At 43.3% G+C, this 22,726-nt stretch overlaps 1 protein-coding gene across 3 annotated transcripts in view; it reads left to right on the forward strand.

The window, feature by feature from the left end:
* WDR59 (WD repeat domain 59) overlaps positions 1-22,726 on the forward strand; it is a 93,468-nt gene that overhangs the window by 45,122 nt on the left and 25,620 nt on the right. For 2 of the 3 annotated variants that reach the window (XM_080827734.1, XM_080827736.1), the window contains exons 11-19: positions 3,433-3,512; positions 4,881-5,013; positions 5,149-5,273; positions 7,051-7,215; positions 9,954-10,049; positions 10,182-10,338; positions 10,802-10,871; positions 19,010-19,163; positions 22,641-22,697. In XM_080827734.1, the coding sequence (XP_080683860.1) occupies positions 3,433-3,512; positions 4,881-5,013; positions 5,149-5,273; positions 7,051-7,215; positions 9,954-10,049; positions 10,182-10,338; positions 10,802-10,871; positions 19,010-19,163; positions 22,641-22,697 (1,037 nt within the window). The remainder of the gene's footprint in view (positions 1-3,432; positions 3,513-4,880; positions 5,014-5,148; positions 5,274-7,050; positions 7,216-9,953; positions 10,050-10,181; positions 10,339-10,801; positions 10,872-19,009; positions 19,164-22,640; positions 22,698-22,726) is intronic. The other variant, XM_080827735.1, reaches the window with a different exon arrangement.

Below are 22,726 nucleotides of genomic sequence, written 5' to 3' on the forward strand. Positions count from 1 at the left end.
GGGCCTGATTTCCTTCTGAGCCCTGTTCTACAGCAGCTCCAGTGGGGTTGGCCGTGTGGGCCAGTGTGAAGGACGCAGACCCCTCAGCACAGGGCTTGAAGAGTGGGAGAGTCAGGGGGACTGCCACCATTCACTGTAGATGAGAAAAGGGGTGTGTGTCTGTGGCTTCTGTCCCAAGCTAGTGCCCCTTCTCATAGGTTCAGTGCCATCTCTCACCTGCACGGAAGAGATCTGTAAGAGATGGATAGACTTGCTGTTAGATCATCTCTAGGGCTGGAAAAACTCTGGGGTCACACTTCTCAGAAGTCTGATGTTCACTCCTTGCCACTCTGGGGAAGGAGACCTGAGGTCACCATCAGCACCCTGCCCACCACATGTTCCTAGTTCCCTTCACAACACATAGTGGTTTTTTATCTTGCACCTCCTTGAAGATAGGTTTGGCTACCTGGCTTGCTTTGATCATGAGACATAAACAGAGGGATGTGATCTCTTCTGGGTTGAAGCATTAGCAGCCATTGTACAATTACACGCTGTCTTTGCTGTGGCCACCACAGCTGGCAGAACTCCAGCTGGAGCTGGACCCGTGAGCAAGGTGTCCTTGCTTTAAGGCCCTGAGATTTGGGCCTTAAATTGCAGCTTCGTCTAGCCAGCCCTGACCAGTGCAAGGTCAAGTGTAATGGAGTCAGAAGCCCTTGGCCTTCACTTCTCCACCAACTCACCATGCAAACTTAGTAGCAGCTTCTCTTTTCCTGAGATCTTATTGTCACGATATCTAAAGGTTTTAGGGAACAGAAGCATATCTCTTGGTCTTTCTGTATTAAAGAAGGAAAGCCAGGCAGTGGAGTGGTGGGACCTGTCCAGAGTCCCAGGAAAGGTCTCGGGTAGACGTGGGATTAGAGCGCTCATCTTATCCCGGCCTCTTTGTGACCTCCATGAGCCTCTCTTCCAGGATAGTTTTTGAAGGGACTCTTTTGGTCATCCTCTTAATTTTCTCATCTTTATTTCCCGAATATCCCTGCTTCTAGAAACATGAGGCTGCTTGGTCTTTATCCCATCAATTTGCATGACTTTGGCTTTCATCTTCATCTCGCACTTTGCCATAGTAAACAGATGATGTCGTTTCTCGTGGTCTGGCAGGGAGAGGTTGGCCTGGAGTTTTGGCTTGAAACGAAAAGTGTCTAGCAACCCGCTTTCAGTTATCTGTCATCTGTAAGCTGGCAAGGTGAGTTGTGTAAATTGAGACTATCTAGTCAGTAGTGAGATTCTGAGTGCAAGTTACAGGTATTTCTTCAAATTCCTTTTTCTTGCAAAGTATATCATCTGTCTAGAAAGTTGCATAAAACCTGTGTAGTCTTACAAATTTGGAAGAGAAAATCTGTGTAACTACCATCATGGTCTAGAAAGCGAACATTGCTCGAGCCTTGGACCACAGTCCCGTCCCTTCCCCAAAAGGAAACGCTGTCCTCATATTTATGAGAGTGATTGCTGTTCTTTTTTTTTTTTTTTTTAAAGATTTTATTTATTTATTTGACAGAGATCACACGTAGGCAGAGAAGCAGGCAGAGAGAGAGGAGGAAGCAGGCTCCCCACTGAGCAGAGAACCTGATGTGGGGCTCGATCCCAGGACCCTGGGATCATGACCTGAGCCGAAGGCAGAGGCTTTAACCCACTGAGCCACCCAAGTGCCCCAGCGATTGCTGTTCTTATTTTTATCGTTTACCACCAGTTTACGCAGCCCCTGAAATGGTTTCAACTCACTTGCTGGACCTTTCGTAAATGTGATCCCTTCGCACGTTTCTTGTGTTTTACTTCTTTTTCAACCGTTGCCACTCCATTTTATTTTACTGCCATGTCTTCTTAGTTTTTACTGGGTTATCTCAAGCTTTGACTTGGGTTTTCACTGTGGTGCAGGAGCTCCTAGAGAGCTAGCAGGAGAAGCGGGGTGTCCTGGCCAAGGGGTGAGGGTGCTTCACGAAGGAGGCACCAGTCCCTGGTTACAGATGTTGCTGAAGAATCAGCTTGTAGAATAAGAGAAAAGCCCTTAATTGTACAAATAGGAAACGATGCGATCATTAGGAGACGAGTTCCAGAAGCAGACTGAAGATAGAGGCCAGATTGTAAGGCAGCGTGGACAGAGGCAGCAGGAACTGGTTTTGTGATTGAAGTTCCATTCACAGGCAAGGAGCAGACTGAGTTGATCTTAGAGCCGCTGCCTTCTCCCTCTGAGGGTGAGGAGAGGATGCGAGAGAGTGGGTGTGTGGGAAAGCTGGGGCCTTGTGAGGGTGAGAGGAAATGGGGGTGGAGGCACTGGTAGAGGGGTCGGGATCAGAACGGAATTAGGGATAACTTTTCTCCACAGTCAGGGACACGAAAAGAAGCCAGATGTGGAGGCAGATGATTGCTGATGCAAACATGAGTCTGCACGGGGTCGGCCGGGGACTTCTGGCAGGCTCACAAGTTCAGAAGACTTGTGTCCTGATAGGCTCACACAAGGATACGGTAACACACTGAGGGAGCGAAGGCCCGATTGAGGGCAGTGACACACAGAAGGAACTTCTGTCGCTCACCTGCCCTTTTAGCTTGGACCCATCATGTTCTCTGTGACCTCCATTTTCTCACCTGTAAAATGAAGGAATTGGATGAAATTCAATTCTAAACTCCTCTAAATTCTTTGCTCTCTAAGGATGGCCATAAAGGAGATTCTAGATATGACCTAATTACTCCGAAGTGCCCTGATCTTTTCATAAAGCTCCCTAAACGATTTTGGAATAATTTCCCTCTGACCAGATGTGACATGTGAAAATACAACTCAGTCAGTTAAGAACACTCCAGATCGATTATCCATTTCATAAAGAGGTGCTTCTCTTTACCAAAGAATTCTTTTCAGTGGTATTATGCATTTAAAGCAATTCATTTCACAAAAATCATATTCACGCTCAGCTCCTCTGGAGCGTATTAAAGGAGGAACATTTGTGGAGGCGAAAGTTCAACGTGACGTTAAATCCCAGCGTCCCTCTTCACCTGCTGGGCTGCCAGATATCATTTCACTTCATTTAAGTTTCTGCTCAAATGTGACTTCCTCAGGGAGGCCTGTCTCAAAATAGCTTCGCCATCAGTTCTCTTATCCTGGTTGTTGTTTCTTCTTCTTCTTCTTTTTTTTTTTTTAAATAACACTATCCCTACCACACATTTTATTATGTTTTTATCCATTCTCCTCTTGCCACCGCTGGATTGTGAGATCTGTAAAGACAGACACTGTAGCAGTCCTGCTTGTGCTAGCACCTGGAACAGTGCCCGGCGTCTAGAAGATGGTCAGCAAGCCTTTGTTGACTGGATGAGTGAAGGAGTCTCACCCCACTGCAACCTGTAGCAAAATTGATGTCGAATTAAAAAAAAAAAAAAGTTCCAGGATTCTTATTTGGTGATTTCTAGGGTCCAAGGACTACCAGCTGGTTACGTGGTCGCGGGATCAGACCTTGAGGATGTGGCGGGTGGATTCCCAGATGCAGAGGGTACGTACTCAGTGCTGTCGTGGAGGAGTGCGCCTGGGTGTGCTCGCAACTTACAGAAAGTACAGGCCTGAGTACTTGGAGTCAGAGGACGCGTGAGAGACATTCACTAACACTTGCTGTTGGCCGAGTGGCGTGCGGCGGCCACACTGAGGCTTTCAGGGCTTCAAGAGCCAACTCCAGCGTTGGGCACTTTTAAGCGTCAAGAGCCTCTGACTGCCTTTTCTCTGGTCCCGGCATGAGAGTGTGGGCAGCCCACTGAGCAGACGGCCTGTGGGCTTCATTTCTTTCTCTTCTTCTAACTGAACTGGGACGTCTGACCTTACCTGCAGTGTTCAGAGCCCTTAACGTCCACCCGCAGCACCTGTCCTGTGAAGCCCTTTTCAATTTTTGCCCCATAAATGATACCTGTTTCTTACATGAACCACAGTGGTTGGTACCTGGCGTGAACTGCCGTGGCCCTGGCTGTGCTCTGCCTCAACACGGTTTTTCCATTCCGTGGCGACGTGCCTTACAGGCAGGAACTGTGCATCCTCGTGTGGCCTCCCGCACGGGGGTGCCTGGCTGGCTCAGTTGGTAGAACAGGCAGCTCCTTTTTTTTGGTGCCAAAACCTGGGAACGAGAGCATGCAACTCTCTCTCTCTTTGTTTTTTGTTTTTGTTTTTTTTTTAAGATTTTAAAAAATTAGTTAATTAATTAATTAGATCGGCTATCTGGGGAAGAGCAGAGGGGGAAGGAGAGGGACACGCAAACTCCTGGCTGAGTATGGAGCCTAATGTGGGCCTCGATCTCATGATCCTGAGATCGTGGCCTGAGCTGGAACCAAGAGTCAGACACTCAACGGACTGAGCCACCCAGGCACCCCAGAACACATGCAGCTCTTGATCTCAGGATTGTGAGTTCGAGACCCATGTTGGCTGTAACGATCACTTAAAAATCAGCCGATCCATCAGTCCTTCAGTCTTAAAAAAAAAATCGGCAGCACTGCTCAGTACAAAGTCACTCTTGAGCGTTTGGGTCAAATATCCTCACCTTACTGCCTTTCAAATATATTTTTTCCAGAAAGTACCATTTGTTCATTTTTGGTCTGGGGTTAGCTGAACAACTCCTTAAAGGCTTGGAATTTAAAATGATGTTTTCTGAGGCTTGCATAAACTCGGAACAGGATGAAAAATTTCCAGGGTAGCTGAAACTCTCATCTCCTGTGTATTTAACCAGGGAGATTTGGTGGTGGGTAAAGCCTATTTTGATCAGTTTTTGGCTGACACCTTTAGGCTTTGTGCTTCCCATTTTTAAGTCAGAACCCTAACCGGACATGGCAATCATTTCCACTGACTTTTGTAGACCTAGATCTTCTACCCTTTGTTGCAGCTTTGTGCAAATGACATACTAGATGGTGTCGATGAGTTCATTGAGAGCATTTCTCTTCTGCCGGAACCAGAGAAGACCCTGCACGCTCAAGATACAGATCACCAGCACAACTCGAGCCATGGGGAGGAGGAAGGTAATTGGTCAGACGGGTGTTTTGGGTGAGGTGCCCCCCGTGCATCTCAGAGTTACAGCACATACCCTAGAACGGCCCTCGGACCCATTTTCAAAAGTGTTTGCCAACAACTGAAGAACCTCTCTCTCCTGCTAGTCTTAAAGGAAGACCCCCCGAGCAGCATCCTGGAAGAGAAGAAATCGGAGCAGCCGGGGCTCCCGCAGACTCTGCAGCAGGAGTTCTCCCTGATCAACGTGCAGATCCGGAATGTCAACGTGGAGGTGCTCACTGGCTTACCACCTCGTTCCCCTGCTGGCTGGTGGCTGTCGGTGGGCGAGGGGACTCCTCCAGCTCTCATTTCGGCTAGCAGAGAGCTTTGCCACTCCAACAAGTGAATCTCTCTGCTGGCTTTTTTATTTTCTAGGTTTTCTAGAGAAATAGATGTTTTGCAAATGCAAATTATAGTCTCGCCGTAGTATTTTCTCGTCAGATGAACCGAGGAGTAAACTGATGCTCATGTGTGTTGAAATCCTCCTAGCTGCTCCAACACCTCGTTTTATCACGTATGAAGTTACTTAGAGCCAGGAAGGCTTAGTTAGTGCTTTGGCAAAGGTTACTGGTAGAGTCAGTGGCAGAGCTGAGTTTGAAAGCCAGACATCCTGACCCTCAGACCCCCACCCCCCAGGCCCCAGGTTCTTTGTGCTCTGCTGTACTGTCTTCCCTTAAAGCTGGTCATTTCCTTAATGACTTAGATTCATAGTAAGAAGGTCATCAAACCTCTTTGTTCATTTAACACATGGAAACGTTTACTCTCTTCCTTTTGGGGAGATATTGAAATGCTTTCCTTCAGACAACTGAGTCTGAGTTTTGAAGCTTGATTTGTTCTTTTTTTGCCTAGATTCAACTAACAGGTATGGATATGTGTGTATGCACAATTATCTCCTTTGGCCTTTTGGGGGGTGGGGGTGGGGCAGAGGGACAGAGAGAATCCCAAGCAGGCTCCATGCCCAGGACGTAATCCAAGGTGGGGCTCCATCTCACACCCCTGAGCTCATGACCTGAGCTGCAGTCAAGAATTGGATGCTTAACCTGTTGAGTCACCCAGGTGCCCCTCCTTTGGCCTTTAAAACAACTCTGCAATACATGCTTTTATCCCTACTTCACAGAAGGGGTAGCTGACGCTAAGAGATGTCATGACTTGTCTGAAGTCAGCAGCTATTTGAATCTGTCTCCAGATTTCCCATGTGTGTGCCTTTCTTTGCTCTACTCCAGCTGCCTTCTCTGGTTGGCAGTGCGAGAAATCAAGAGAGAGAAAGGATTCTTTGATTAATTGATTATCTGTATCAATTCAGATCATACCCCTCTTTGAGAACAATTGAGAACTGTGTGGATAGCCAAGTGATTCTAGTTTAAGAAGGAGGTCTTGATTCCTTTTCCAGGAGTGCTTTTTAAAAAGCACTGAGATGTAATTCACGAAACTATGAAGTTTGCCCTTCTAAAGTGTATAATTTCTAAAGTGTATAATTCTAAAGTGTATACACTTCTAAAGTGTATAATTTGGTGGTTCATAGAATAGTCACAGAACTCTGCCATTATCACCCCTATTCCAAAGCATTTTCATCATTTCATCATCCCTAAAAAGTCCTATACCCATTCATGGTCACGGCCCATTGCAGCCCCCCTGCTACCTGGGCACCGTTAGTCCGTTGTCTCCGTGGATTTTCCCAGCAGTGCTTTTTTGACTCAGACCGGTATTTCACTTCTTCCTGCTCTCTTTTCTCATCTCAAAATAAATATAACAAGTTTCAGTCTACCTCACAGCTTCAGGCTGAAGCTTTTTTAAGTCACAATACTTTGAACTTATTAAATCAGTGCTAAAATTAAAAATCTGTCTTGAACACGAGTTGTCTCAGTCTTCCAAATTGGTTTGTCTCTGGAAAGTCTCCCTTCGCCGTGGTCTGGGAACTTAAAGCTTGCAATCAGCTTGTTTAAATTTATTTGTGTCCGGAGATGCCTGATGGTTCCTCTCCTAAGCTGTTGTCCCTTTGTTGCCTGCAGATGGACGCGGCAGACAGGAGCTGCACGGTGTCCGTGCACTGCAGTGGCCACCGCGTCAAGATGCTGGTGAAATTCCCCGCGCAGTACCCCAACAACGCTGCCCCTTCCTTCCAGTTTATCAACCCTACAACCATCACATCCACGATGAAAGCAAAGCTGCTAAAGGTGGGGCTCTCTGTTCACACATTCTCCTTAGTGTTGTAAGAGGAAATGTCTGTTCATGGGCATCAGCGTCTTAAGTTGCGTGGTCAAGTTGAATGAAAGCTCCAGTAGATGAGATTTGAAAGTCCATCTGTGCAGATGTGCTTCTCTGTTAACTTCGTTGTCTATAGAAAGCATCAGGGCCGTGGTTCTTAACCTTTTTGGATCGTGGAGCCCTTCAAACATTAAATGAAAACAACAGACCCTTCCCCAGAAAAATTTATACAGATGCCTTATATAATCTTAGAAATATTGCATGTAAATAGTTGTAGTTCTGTCATTGTATATAATCTGCTCATAGATGTCACTATCCCAAGTTAAGAACCCTACAGTACATTTTCAATTATCTGGGAACAGTAGGCTAGGTGTATTCTGAAGCTAAAAGATATTTTATAATTGGAAAACAAGGGATGCCTGAGTGGCTCAGTCAGTTAAGTGTCCAACTCTTGATCTCAGCTCAGGTCATCTTTCTTGTTTTGTTTTGTTTTTTAAATCCATTCCAGGATTCCTGAGTGGCTCAGTCGGTTAGGCATCTGCCTTTGGCTTAGGTCATAATCCCAGGGTCCTGGGATTGAGCCCCATATTGGGCTCCTTGCTCAGTGGGGAGCCTGCTTCTCCTACCACTTCTCTTTCTGCCTACCACTCCCCCTGCTTGTGCTCTCTCTCTCTCTCTCTGACAAATAAATAAATCTTAAAAAAAAAAAAAAAAGAATTCTCAGAACATTAAAATTAAAAAAAAAATAAAAAATAAAAAAAATTCATTTCACGGGAGGAGGTGGTGCCATGCTCAGGTGAGGCTGGCTAGCTGTCCAGGTGAGGTGTCTGAAGGGATGGCAGTGCCTGAATGGAGGTGGGATAGCCTGGCACCTGGTCCTTGCTCCTGTGGACTCAGAAAGTTGCTTTTTGTGCAGAGCTGATAAAGCAGAATCTCTATTAAAAATGCCCCACAGGGGGCACCTGGGTGGCTCAGTGGATTAAAGCCTTTGCCTTTGGCTCAGGTCATGATCCCAGGGTCCTGGGATCAAGCCCCACATCGGGCTCTCTGCTCAGCAGGGAGCCTGCTTCCTCCTCTCTCTCTGCCTGCCTCTGTCTACTTGTGATCTCTGTTTATCAAATAAATAAATAAAATCTTAAAAAAAAAAGCCCCACGAGCTGGGCATGGTACACCTTTTTCAGTTTGAACAGCATCATGAGTGGAGTAACTGAAATGTCCTGACAAACCAAGATGACCCAAACGCTATTCACCCTTTGCCTAGTTTCTATCATAGACACTTGACCCATCTTCCTGGAGGGAGATAAGTAACCAAGAAATTTTTCAAGGGGTATAAGGATCTCTCAAACACTACTTTGATTTTGTTATATAGGTACATTTTGTGCTTGGAAATTTTTTTTTTTTAATCCAAGTATAATTAACACGTAGTGTTAGATTAGTGTCGGGTATACAATATAGTGACTCAGCAATTCTGTACATTACTCAGGGCTCAGCACAAGTGCATTCCTTAATCCCCATTACGTGTTTCACCCATTGTCCCCACCCACCTCCCCTCTGGTAATCATCTGTTTGTTCTCTAGAGTTAAGAGTCTGTTTTTTTGTTTGTACTTGGAATTTGAATATTTCATTGTCTTATTTGCACATACAAAAAACATAGATGTTGCTATTGTTATAAAAATGATAGGATTAAGAGGTATCTTTAAAGGTCTAATTCAGTGCCATCCAATAAAAATAGAATGCAGGCTACATGTAATTTAAAATTTTCTAGTATCCACAATAAAAAAAGAAAAAATTGAAAGCAGGTAAATTAATTTCAGTAATATTTTTAGTTAATCCAGTATGTGCAAAGTATTCTCATCTCAACATGTAATCCATATAAAAATTATTGCAAGAGTTTGCATCCTTTTTTTTTGTACTAAATCTTCAACACTTGGTATGAATTTTACACTTATAGCACATCTCAATTCAGCATGCCTAGCAGCTGACACTGGCCCTTTCCTTTTTTTTTTTTTTTTTTAAGATTTTATTTATTTGGGAGAGAGAGAACAAGCAGGGAGAGTTGCAGAGGGAGCCTGAAGCTGAGCTTAGTTCCAGGACCCCGAGATCATGACTTGGGCTGACGCCAGACGCTTAACTGCCTGAGCCACCCAGACGCCCCAGCACATCTCAGTTCAGACTTAACCTCTCTTCACATGCTGTGTAGACCCTTTGGTAATGACTTCTGTAGTGCACCCCACAGGCCCAGTTAACACGCCTGTCTTCAGTATGTATGTCGGTTTATGTCTATAGCATGTGCTTTAAAATGTTAGGATTTGTGTTTTTAAGGAAGCCAAAAAAAAAAAAAAAGATACGTTGTGATTTCCACTGAAGTGAAATCTGTTCACCCTGGCTTGTACTGGGTATTACTTCTAGGATCCTGAGATTTTCATGAGGGGGTGGGGGTTCAGCTGGAAGGAGAGGAAAGGAGTAGAATTCACAGGAAAGAATGTGTTCTCTCAAGCCATGCCTGCCCTGGCTAAGGAGAGAGCTTCTCGAATCTGCTCTGTGAGCCTCTAGAGCAGGTGGGAAGGAGGATGCCTCATTGGAAGCCTCAGACACAGCCACGCTCCCGTCTCCCTGCATCTTCACGACTTCCCACTGCTTTGAAGAATAAAAGTGAATCAGGAGAAGGAACGTTGCTATTCTTGACTGTGTTTCGTGCCTTTTCTAGATCCTGAAAGACACTTCTCTGCAAAAAGTGAAACGAAACCAGAGTTGTTTGGAGCCCTGCCTGCGCCAGCTCGTCTCCTGCCTGGAGTCATTTGTGGTGGGATTCTCCTACCAACCTCTGCTTTGATATTCCGTTTTGTTTCTTCCTCCCCAAACTAATGTATCCGTATTTTGTAAGTCAGCTTTAAGACAGCTTGTGGGTTTTAGTCTGTTAATTTTTAAATTTCAGAACCAAGAAGACAGCACTTCCAGCAATCCCTTTGCACTCCCAAACTCCGTCACTCCACCCTTACCAACGTTTGCCCGGGTGACCACTGCCTACGGGTCATACCAGGATGCCAATATTCCCTTCCCTAGGACCTCCGGGGCCAGGTTCTGCGGAGCAGGTAGGTCTCTTTTTTGGTTTTCTGATTCTAGATTTTGAGAACAAGAAGCCCAGAATGTCTTGTAGTCTATACAGAAATCTCAGAAAAATCAGGAAATTGTCATTTGGTTTTGTTGCCTGGGAACTCTGCTGTAGTGTTAAATGGTCTGATGCCGAATTAACTTCTGCAGACATACCATAAGAATGTTCAACAGAATTACAGTTTTAATTTTTTGCATTCTCACGAGCATGAATTTGAGTCTTACTCAGATCCCTGATTCTCAACACAGGACGGGTCCCCTAGCAAAGAAATATAAAGTATCTGGGAAGATTTTTTCCTGGATCCTAAAGATCCTGGATCCTAGAGATTCTGACCCTTGTCCTTGTTATGTATGGCTACAGTCAGGGCTGACCAGGGCTGCCTTAGGATTTCCCACGTGCAGCTCATTGACCTTGATGTGCACATGTGGTGTCTCCTTTGTCAGGGTATCTGGTGTATTTCACAAGGCCAATGACGATGCATCGAGCAGTGTCTCCAACGGAACCTACTCCGAGGTGAGCTTGAAAGATGCAGATGTCATCTGTGTTCACGGGGCCATAGTGGGCAGACGTCTGAGAAGGCGCACTGAGTTTGTCTTTGGAAAGGTGCTTTTAGTTCTTCAGTAAATACCCACTATAAGATTTATTCGAGAAAGATGAGGTTCATGAAATTGCCACTAAGCTGAGATTTGGGAGGTCCAGTTACTACCAAACCATCAGAAATAGTTTGATAAAAGCTGTTGTCAGGGCACCTGGGTGGCTCAGTGGGTTAAAGCGACTGCCTTCGGCTCAGGTCATGATCCCGGGGTGCTGGGATCGAGTCCCGCATCGGGCTCTCTGTTTAGCAGGGAGCCTGCTTCCCTTCCCTTCTCTCTCTGCCTGCCTCTCTGCCTACTTGTGATCTCTGTCTGTCAAATAAATAAATAAATAAAGTCTTTTAAAAAAAAAAAGCTGTTGTCAACACAAGGCAAATTCTTTTTTAATGTGCTTTTCTCCTATTGCTAAAGTATCACTTGAACATTGAATAAAAATAAAAAAGGGGGCACCTGGGTGGCTCAGTGGGTTAAAGCCTCTGCCTTCGGCTCAGGTCATGATCCCAGGGTCCTGGGATCGAGCCCCGAATTGGGTTCTCTGCTCAGCGGGGAGCCTGCTTCCCCCTCTCTCTCTGCCTGCCTCTCTGCCTACTTGTGATCTCTGTATGTCAAATAAATAAATAAAATCTTTAAAAAAATAAAAAAATAAAATAAAAATAAAAAAGTAACGAAAAAGATCATCTGCTGGTCCACGGCACCAATATGGCACTCCTAACATTACTGAAACATGTTAAATTTTTAAAAATGACATTAAGTGGTTGGAAAAACTCACAATATGGAAGTTTTAAATTAAAATTTGAAAGCTCTCCTTTTCCTTGGCAAGTCACTGTTAGCATTTCAACATGCTTTCTGTCTGGTCTCCATTATTTTTCTGTGTGGGGGTTTTTGGTTTATTTGTTTTGGTCTATTTTTAAGAGGCAATCTAAGTAGCAAATGGGAATGTGGACTTTGGAGCCAAGCCCCTGGGTCGTTCTGTGACCTTAGGCAAGTTCCTAAACTGGGCTTGAGTTTCCTCAACAATAACTTGGGGATGATCCTGGCACCTGCCTCCTTCAGTTGCTGGGAAGATTAAATGTGTTAATCCCTGAGAAGCACTTAGAATGATGGCTGGCATGTTGCTCTGTGTTTCCTCTTACTACTACTGGTGGTTGTTGTTGTTGGGAACATTAAATGTGTTAATCCCTGAGAAGCATTTAGAACGATGGCTGGCATGTTGCTCTGTGTTTCCTCTTATTACTACTGGTTGTTGTTGGTGGTGGTGGTGGGGTGTGTGTGTGTGTGTGTGTTTCTTGTATTTGTTTTTTGTTTTTACTGTTTTACTGAGATATGATTCACACAGGATATAGTTGACCTATTTAAAATAATTGTTGTATATTCACAGACAGAGACAGAAGGTAGATAGTGTTTGCCCAACCCTGGAGGAATGGGGGACCTGGGAGTGTTGCCAGGTTGGGGATGCAGTTTCCTTTAGGGGTCATTAAAAATGTTGTAGAATTGACTATAGTGATGGCTGCACATAAATTTGCCTATTCCGGGCATTTTTATATAAATAGAATCATATAGTTACGTGGCCCTTTGTGACAGGCTTCTTTCATTTGGTGTAATGTTTTCAGGGCTCATACATGTAGCACGTATCAGAACCTCCTTTCTTTTTATTGCCAGATAATATTCTATCATACATATATGCCACATTTTCTTTCTTTATTCATCAGTCGATAGCCATTTGGGTTATTTCCACTTTCTTGCTATTAGGAATGATGCTGCTAGGAGCATTTGTATGCAAATTTTGTGAGGGCCTAGATTTTCATTTTTCTCAGGTACATATCTAGGAGAGGCATTGCTGGGGCATATTGTAAAGGGGTTTTTTTTCTTCATTAATCAACTTTATGTTTTAGAACAGTTTTAAATGTGTAGCAAAATTGAGTGGGAAGTTTGGGTACATACCCTTGTCCCCACACATGTGCAGCCCCCCCTTCATACCACTGTTTTTTTTTTTTTTTTTAAAGATTTTATTTATTTATTTGACGCAGAGAGAGATCACAAGTAGGCAGAGAGGCAGGCAGAGATGGAGGGGGGGGGAGCAGGCTCCCCGCAGAGCAGAGAGCCCGATGCGGGGCTCGATCCCAGGACCCTGAGATCATGACCTGAGCCAAAGGCAGAGGCTTAACCCACTGAGCCACCCAGGCGCCCCCATACCGCTGGTTTTTTAAGCTTAAGTATTACCGGTTGCATAGGTAGACTTCTGGTTCTGCAGTGTAGCAACCAGGATAACACGGAAGCCTCCCAGTGCAAACACCTGGGTGTGCTGGATGGAATAGCATCAGCAGATTTACAGGAAAGAAAGGAGATTCACCTCCTGCTTTCCTGAGAGTCTGCCAGTCTCTGCAGTAAGCCAGCAGACGAGACCTTGGCCGACAGGACTGGGGAGTTACATGTCAGAGACCCCGTACATTGCTTTGGGTTTCTTATTTGAAACATTGTACTAAAAATCAATCATCTACTCTCAGAGGGAATCCAGAAGATGAGTATCTGAACTTCGGATCAGAACAGCATTTTACTGAGGTCTAATTTACAGTATACGAATGTGAATTGCATGCCTTGATGACCAGCACCCAGACCAGGATACAGAGCCGAGGTTCCCTTTCCTTTCACCCAGACGAAACCCGTCTTGTGACTTCCACCATTGTAGTTCTAGTTTTGCCTGTGCTTGAACTTCATCTAAGCAGAACATCATGCAGCATGTGCTATTTTGTGTCTCACCTGTTTTGTTCAACTTACTGTTTTTGTTTAAAAAAATTTTTTTTTAAATTTTTTATTTATTTATTTGTCAGAGAGATAGAGAGAGCACAGGCAGGCAGAGTGGCAGGCAAAGGCAGAGGGAGAAGCAGGCTCCCTGCGGAGCAAGGAGCCCGATGCGGGACTCAATCCCAGGACGCCAGGATCATGACCTGAGCCGAAGGCAGCTGCCCAACCGACTGAGCCACCCAGGCATCCCTGTTTTTTAAAAATTTCTTAAAGATTTTATGTATTTATTTGAGAGAGAGAGAATAAGTGGGGGGCGGGGGCAATTGGAGAGGGAGAAGGAGGAGCAGACTCCCCGCTGAGCAGGGAGCCCTAATGGGCTCAGTCCTAGGACCCTGAGATTGTGACCTGAGTTGAAGGCAGCTGCTTAACCAACTGAGCCACCCAGGTGCCCCCAACTTAATGTTTTTGAAATGGATCCATATAGCTATATATGTTAGTGGTTCCATTGTATGAAATAATGCAGTTTATTTATCATTCTCCTCTTGAGGGATATTTGGGCTATTTCTAGTTTGGGGCCTGATAAAATAAAAATTACCACATGGTTGCTCTACATTCTCTCAAAAATTTGGTGTTTTTAGTCTTTTCAACTTTAGCCATTGTGATGTGTGCGTGGTATCTCATCGAGGTAATGGCTAGTGATGTTGGGCAGCTTTTGTGTGCTCATTGAACATTTGGGTTTCTTTTGTGATGTGCCTGTTCAAGTATTTTGCCCATTTCTTTAGGACTATTTTTCTTATTATTTATTTGTGGTAATTTTTTTTTAAATTTTATTTATTTATTTGACAGACAGAGATCACAAGTAGGCAGAGAGGCAGGCAGAGAGGGACAGGGAAGCAGGCTACCCACTGAGCAGAGAGCCCGATGTGGGGCTCGTTGATCCCAGGACCCTGAGACCATGACCTGAGCTGAAGGCAGAGGCTTAACCCACTGAGCCACCCAGGCACTCTATTTGTGGTAATTTTTTATTCTGGTTGTCAATCCTTTGCTAGAAGTATGTGTTGATTTTCTCGGAGTCTGTGGCTTGTCTTTCTCCTTCCCTAATGATTTTTAATAAACAAGAAGTTTTTAGTTTTGATAATGTCCAGTCTGTCACTTAAAAAATTCTATGATTAGTGCCTTTGTGTTCTAGAAAAAAAAACTTAGCCTACCCAAGGTCACAAAAATATTCTTCCATTTTCTTTTAAAAGTTTATAGTTTTAGACTCAGTATTTTAAAGCCTATAGTCTATCTCAAATTAATTTTTGTCTATGATGTGAGTAAGGGCCAAAGTTCACTTTTTTCAGTTGAGATATATTCCAGCACCATTTAAGGAAAACAATGGAATTTTCTCATTGAATTTGCATTGATTAAAAAAAATTGCATTAGGATGCCTGGTGGCTCAGTTGGTTAAGCCTCTGCCTTTGGCTCAGGTTACGATCCTGGGGTTCTGGAATTAAGCCCTCTGTTGAGCTCCCTGCTTGGTGGGGAATCTGCTTTTCCCTCCCCTTTTGCCCCTTCCCTCAGTTGTGCTCTCTCTCTCTCAAATAAGTACATAAAATCTTTTAAACAAAATTGCATTTGATATCATTGTTGAAAATCAGTTGACTCTGTTTGTGGGTCTGTTTCTGGAGTCTGTTATTTTTCCCCTTCGATCTATAGGTTTCTCTGTATGCTAACACTATCCCCCCCCCCTTTTTATTAACATATAATGTATTATTTGTTTCAGGAGTACAGGTCTGTGATTCATCAGTCTTACACAACTCACAGCACTCACCATAGCACATACCCTCCCCAGTGTCCATCCGCCTGCTACCCAATCCCTCCCATCGCCCTCCACTCCAGCAACCCTCAGTTTGTTTCCTGAGATTAGGAGTCTCTCTCTCTCTCTTTTTTTTCCCATAAAGATATTTATTTATTTGTCACAGAGAGAGAGCACAAGCAGGATGAAGGTAGGTAGAGCAGACAGAGGGAGAAGCAGGCTTCCCACTGAGCAGGGAGCCTGATGCAGGACTCGATCCCAGGACTCCAGGATCATGACTTGAGCTGAAAGCAGATGCCCAACCAACTAAGCCACCCAGGCATCCTGAGTTTAGGAGTCTCTTATGATAGGTTTGTGTCCCTCTCTCGTTTCCTCTTGTTTCATTTTTCCTCTCTTCCCCTATGATCCTCTGCCTTGTTTCTCAGATTCTATCAGTGAGATCATACGATAATTGTCTCCCTGACTGAGTTACTTTGCTTAGCATAATACTCTCTAGTTCCATCCACGTTGTTGCAAATGGCAAGATTTCATTTTGTGATGGCTGCATAATATTCCATTGTATATATACAATCTTCTTTATCCATTCATCTGTTGATGGACATCTGGGCTCTTTTCATACTTGGGCTATTGTGGACATTGCTGCTATAAACATTGGGGTGCAGGTGCCCCTTTCATATCCTACATTTGTATCTTTCAGGTAAATACCCAGTACCGCAATTGCTGGGTCATAGGGTAGCTCTATTTTCAAGTTTTTGAGGAACCTCCATACTGTTTTCCAGAGTGGCTGTACCAGCTTGCATTCCCACCAACAGTGTAGGAGGGTTCCCCTTTCTCTGCATCCTTTGCCAACATCTGTTGTTTCCTGAATAGTTAATTTTAGCCATTCTGACTGGTGTGAGGTGGTATCTCATTGTGGTTTTGATTTGTATTTCCCTGATGCTGAGTGACGTTGAGCCCTTTTTCATGTGTCTGTTGGCCATTTGTATGTCTTTGCAAAAATGTCTGTTCATGTCTCCTGCCCATTTCTTGACTGGATTATTTGTTCTTTGGGTGTTGAGTTTGACAAATTCTTTATAGATTTTGGATACTAGCCCTTTATCTGATATGTCATTTGCAAGTATCTTATCCCATTCTGTCCATTGTCTTTTGGTTTTGTTGACAGTTTTCTTTGCTGTGCAAAAGCTTTTTATCTTGATGAAGCCTCAATAGTTCATTTTTGCCCTTGCTTCCCTTGCCTTTGGTGGTATGTCTAGGAAGAAGTTGCTGCAGCTGAGGTCGAAGAGGTTGCTGCCTGTGTTCTCCTCAAGGATTTTGATGGATTCCTTTCTCACATTGAGACGTTTCATCCATTTTTAGTCTATCTTTTTGTGTGTGGTGTAAGGAAATGGTCCAGTTTCATTCTTCTGCATGAGGCTCTCCAATTTTCCCAACACCTTTTGTTGAAGAGGTTTTTTCATTGGACATTCTTTCCTGCTTTGTTGAAGATGAGTTGACCATTGAGTTGAGGGTCCATTTCTGGGCTCTCTGTTCTGTTCCATTGATCTATGTGTCTGTTTTTGTGCCAGTACCATACTCTCTCGATTATAGCTTTGAAATAGATCTTGAGGTCTGGCATTGTGATGCCACCGGCTTTGGTTTTCTTTTTCAACATTCCTCTGGCTATTTGGGGTCTTTCCTAGTTTCATACAAATTTTAGGATGGTTTGTTCCTGCTCTGTGAAAAAAGTTGATAGTATTTTGATAGGGATAGCTTTGAATGTGTAGATTGCTCTAAGTAGGATGGACATTTTAACAATATTTATGCTTCTAATCCACGAGTATGGAACATTTTTCCATTTCTTTGTATCTTCCTCAATTTCTTTCATGAGTACTTTATAGTTTTCTGAGTACAGATCCCTTGCTCCTTAGGCTAGGTTTAGTCCTAGGGATCTTAGAGTATTTGGTGCAATTGTAAATGGGATTGACTCCTTAATTTTTCTTTCTTCTGTCTCATTGTTGGTGTATAGAAATGCAACTGATTTCTGTGCATCAATTTCATATCCTGTCACTTTGCTGAATTCCTGTATGAGTTCTAGCAGTTTTCGGGTGGAGTCTTGGGTTTTCCACATAAAGTATCATATCATCGCAAAGAGTAAGAGTTTGACTTCTTCTTTGCCGATTCAGATGCCTTTTATTTCTTTTTGTTGTCTGATTGCTGAGGCTAGGACTTCTAGTACTATATTGAATAGTAGTGGTGAGAGTGGACATCCCTGCCATGTTCTGATCTTAGGGGAAAGCTCTTAGTTTTTTACCATTGAGAATGATATTTGCTGTGGGTTTTTCGTAGATGGCTTTTATGATATTGAGGTATGTACCCTCTGTCCCTACTCTGTGAAGAGTTTTAATCGAGAAAGAATGCTGTACTTTGTCAAATGCTTTTTCTGCATCTACTGAGAGGATCATATGGTTCTTGTCCTTTCTTTTATTAATGTATTGTATCACATTGGTTGATTTGAGGATGTTGAACCAACCTTGCATCCCATGAATAAATTCCACTTGGTCGTGGTGAATAATCCTTTTAAAGTACTGTTGGATGCTATCTAACACTATACTTTAAAAAATTTTTTTTTTATTTTTAAAGATTTTATTTATTTATTTGACAGAGAGAGACACAGCAAGAACAGGAACACAAGCAGGGGGAGTGAGAGAGGGAAAGCAGGCTTCCCGCCGAGCAGGGAGCCCGATGAAGGGCTCCATCCCAGGACCCTGGGATCATTACCTGAGCCGAAGGCAGACGCTTAGTGACTGAGCCGCCCAGGCACCCCTAACATTATACTCTTAACGTAGCTTTTATATAGTAAGTCTTCGGGTCTGCAAGGGTGTGTCCTCCAACTTTATTATTCTCCAGGATTGTTGGCTTACTCTAAGTCTTTTGTAGTCTTGTAAAAATATGAAATGGCTTATTGGTTTCTATAGAAAAAAGCCTATTCATATTTTAATTGGAAATGTGTTGACTCTGTAGATCAATTTGGAGAAAACGGACACCTTGACAATAATAATGGAAGCTTCCAATCCACTAACATCATATATGTCTCTATTGGTTTGGGTTTTCTTTAATTTCTCAGCAATATTTTATATTTTCAATGCACATTTTTAAATTAAATTTGTTTCTAGGTATTTGATGCTATTGTAAATGAAAATTTTTAAATGTTTATTTCCAAATGTTTGTTTCTAATGTATAGAAATAAGTAGATTTTTAATAGATTGGCCTCCTATTTAAATTCACTTATTTGCTCTACTAATTTGCTGATTTTCTTGAATTGTCTATGTATACAGTTGGAAGTATTCTCTGCTTTAGCAGACAAAACGTTTTTTTGTTTTGTAAGTTCATTTTGGTCTTTTTGGTTTTTTTGAGTTTTCTTTTTTTTCCCCGTTTTACCCATCTTTTCTCTTGGTTTCATCATGTGCTCAAGAGCGACACTACTTGGAAATATGGGAAGACTGTAGCCAGTATGGTTAATTCTGCATTTTCAACCACAGGTCTCTGTCAGCGTTGTCTGCTTATCATACTGGCTTGATTGCACCCATGAAGATCCGCACAGAAGCCCCTGGGAACCTTCGTTTATACAGTGGGAGCCCCACTCGCAGTGAGAAGGAGCAGGTCTCCATAAGCTCCTTCTACTACAAGGAGCGGGTAAGCGGCAGGCCATGGTCTTTGATTCTAATTCCGACTGGATTCTTGTTTTTTGTCTCCCTGCCTGCTATGCACAGCAGCTAAGTTAGTAATCCCCCTTAGTCTTTAACTTTCAAAATTAGTTTGTTCAAGAAGGACCTTTGCTTTGTTCCTTACAATTGATTTTAACTATTGTGAATTGCGTGTGTGGAGGGGTGGGTTGGTTCTTCATATTCTTCACTCCCCATTTAACCCTATCCTGTTACCCCCATTTGTTAAGGTGATTCCCATTGTTTCAGGTAGAATTATTAATCTGCAGCTCTTCCTTAGTGTTCTTATGTTTGTCAGCAAATTAAGGGATGCTTCTGAAGGCTTGAGATCTCAAGATACTTAGAACATCACAGCAGTGAGAAGTTTTAAAGTTGATCTGTGAGGGGTCTTGTGCTTTTACTGTCTACACCAGAGTGCCCGTCTGAATGGATAAGTTTATATGAAAATCCCCTGAGCCCATCCTTGTGTTCCTGGGTTCTTCAAGAACTCATCATCCCTAATGTAGCTATTTAGCTGTCAGAAGCCTTTGGTGACGATAATGTAGAGAATGTTGGCAGAGCGTAGGAATGCTAAGAACTCTCTCTGTGTTGTCAGATTGAGAGGCTGGTTTAAACTGGCTTTTAACTGACAATGATGTTTTAAACAGAGCTACCACTGAGTTATTAGCCAGCTCAGTCCTTAGGAATTTTTTGTTGCTGTCCCCAACTAATTGGGAAATGATGGATTGACTATAGATGGAATGTGTTTTTTAAAAAGTTGAGTTATTTTAAATAAAAACCCAATTTCCAGCTAGTGTTAGAGGTGCTTGCTCTTCGATTGCACTGTAGTGTCTGGCCTTGGTTCACACTGGTAGGTGGCCACCTCTGACTTGTCGAGTCTCAGAGTTTGTATGCGACTGAAGTGGACAGCAGGAGCTGATGCTTGAGGTGGCCCAACCTTGGACAAGGCCACTCCGTTGAATGGAGACAGTGATTATTGCCTTTCTGTAGTTCCCTTCACCTCTCTGGCGGAATTGTGCCCCTCTGGCTGTCACTGACCTTCTTGGAACATCAATATCTTCCCAAGTCCTTTACATTAAAAAATTCTTAGGTTTTCTTCCTCCTAAGCAAGCTAGCAGGCATTTTATTGACGTAACAGTCAAACAAACTCATGGTTGGGTAAATGGGGGAATTTTCTTCAGCATTAGGGCCAGGCTGAGGAGATCTTTTAGCCAAGAGATAGGTCTGAATCCTCCTCTGAGTCATGTCATGTGTTACTCACGCTTGGGTTTGGATTGGGAAAAGAGGTGGACTAGCATTTTGACTCTTGACAGTACAGAAAGGCCATGCCTAGTCAAAATAATTCCAGTTCTACGATGGGACCTCTCCTAATGCCAAAGCATCTGTACAGCCTTACGTTCATGTTTTTCACGGTCTGCCTTAAACACCATAATCATAAAGAGGGACCAAAGGCACATAGATAGTTACCTTTTATCAGACAGGATCTGTCTGGATAGGAGGATCTGTCTGGGAGGAGGGGAAGGGCTGTGATACTTCACTTTGGGATGACTCCCAGTATACAGCTTCTCCACAGAAAACAGGCTATTATAGTCCCTTAGGATGACCTAGTATAGTAAGTAATCTTGACATTGTATTTCAGAGACTGACCATATAAAATACGGGTAGTCACTTATGGTAATTTTATATGAAACATTTGTATTTCTGTGTGATATACATACAGAAAAGTTCACAGATCATAAGCATATAATTCAGTGAATTAACAGTCACACAGGCCAAGAAATAGAACATCGTAAGAACCCTGGAAGCTCTGGGGGAGGGAAGCACATCTTCGTGGGTAGCATATAGTAATTAGGTGAAATCCTGTGAAATTACTGATACTTGACCATTTTAAAGTTTCATGTGGTTCAACCTCATAAGCAGTTAAATGAGTGAGTCATTTTGTGATGAATCTGAAATAAATTCATCTCTCCTTGAACCTTGTTCATGTCCATCCCATTACATGGGGCAGAAGGCGGGGGCTGGGGGAGTGAGGGAAATGAAACACGGCCATGATATCTTATAGAGACCATCTTCCTTCCTTTTAGAGGTCGATATAGTTTTATCCCTCAAGGAGTATTTTTTTATCCTCAGGTATCTAGTTTGACATGTCAAATAATACCACTTTATTACTTTTTTTCTCAAAATGATTCCAGATTACTACATTTCTTTGTGCTTAAGTCTTTATTTTCAGCCCCCGTTTTCCCCCTACATATTTTTATTCTCTTTCAGATCTCTACCCCTGAGATCATTAAATGAGTAAGAGAAAGGAAAAAGAATAAAACTGCATTAAAGTATAGCATGAAAGAATTATAGATTCCTTCGTTGGAGATTATTGGAGATTATAAGAAGGTTTATGGACCCACTGGGGATTTTACTGTTTGTTTCTCTTGTTTTTATGTGTTTTTAACCTGCCCTACTTAGGTCATATTATTACATTCACCCAAATGTTCTCCGGATGGAATTCCGAGGTTCGTTCCTAAATATTTAAAAATGTGAGAGACCTAAAAAAAAAAAACATCAACAACCAAAGCCAGCTATCAAATTTCACAGGCAGTTAGGAAGCCCAGAGAGATGCTAACATTCATCTGGTAACTGGACCAACTATTAATAGTTGATGAAATATTGTTTAGTCCTAGGGCAAATCAGAGGACCCAGAACTTGTGATAAACATTAGGCCTTGGCCTATAAACATTGCTAAAATTTTGCAACCTCCACCCATGCTTCAGTTTATGTCGCTAAAATAGCTCTAATGTAAATAACTGAGGCGGTCTTGAAGTTAATAGAATAATTTCTGATTTCCATGACAGTGCTTTTCCGACCCCGTTTTGCACTCGTGCTATTAGCGAGCGCCCTCGGGAGGGCAGCTCTTCAGCCTTGCTCCCTCTTTCCCTCCATTTCCCGTGTGTGCTTGCTTACCCATCACTCCGAAAATAGGCCTGTGGCCCTGAGGTCAAGGCTCCCAGTTTCCCCAGTCCCCCCCCCACCCCCAAAACCACACACCAGGAACACTTTCTACCTTTTTAGGAATGAGAATCTTCTCGCACATACGTATGCTCTTGATGGAGAGGGGAGACCCTCCACCCATCTCTCTACTTGCCCTGCGATCCTCCCTAGAGGATCCCAAGCTTGAGCTCAGCCTCCTTATATCTTGAAATGCGTTTCGAGCTGAAGAACGATGACACTGAAGCTGGGTTCGGAGTGCGATGGGTCGGGAGGGAGGTGAGGGCGTTCAGATACTGCTGTGTTTAAGTTCAGATTGGTAGTCATGCAAACCCAGTTTTGCAGTGTATTGTGGTACCTTTTAATCCATCAGATGTGTGGGAAGCTTTCATTTTATTCTATATTTTTCCCTTTTAATTTTCTTGGTGTTTTTCTTCCCTCCTCCTGGGTGTAACGTTTTCACGCACAGATGTCTCCTCGCTCTGCCCGGCGACGTTGGTCCATACAAGCAATTAACGACTTCCCGGTACTGTGCGCTGTGCAAATGCTCTCCTT

This window comes from Martes martes (assembly GCF_963455335.1).
Source record: "Martes martes genome assembly, chromosome: 17".
Taxonomy (NCBI): domain Eukaryota; kingdom Metazoa; phylum Chordata; class Mammalia; order Carnivora; family Mustelidae; genus Martes; species Martes martes.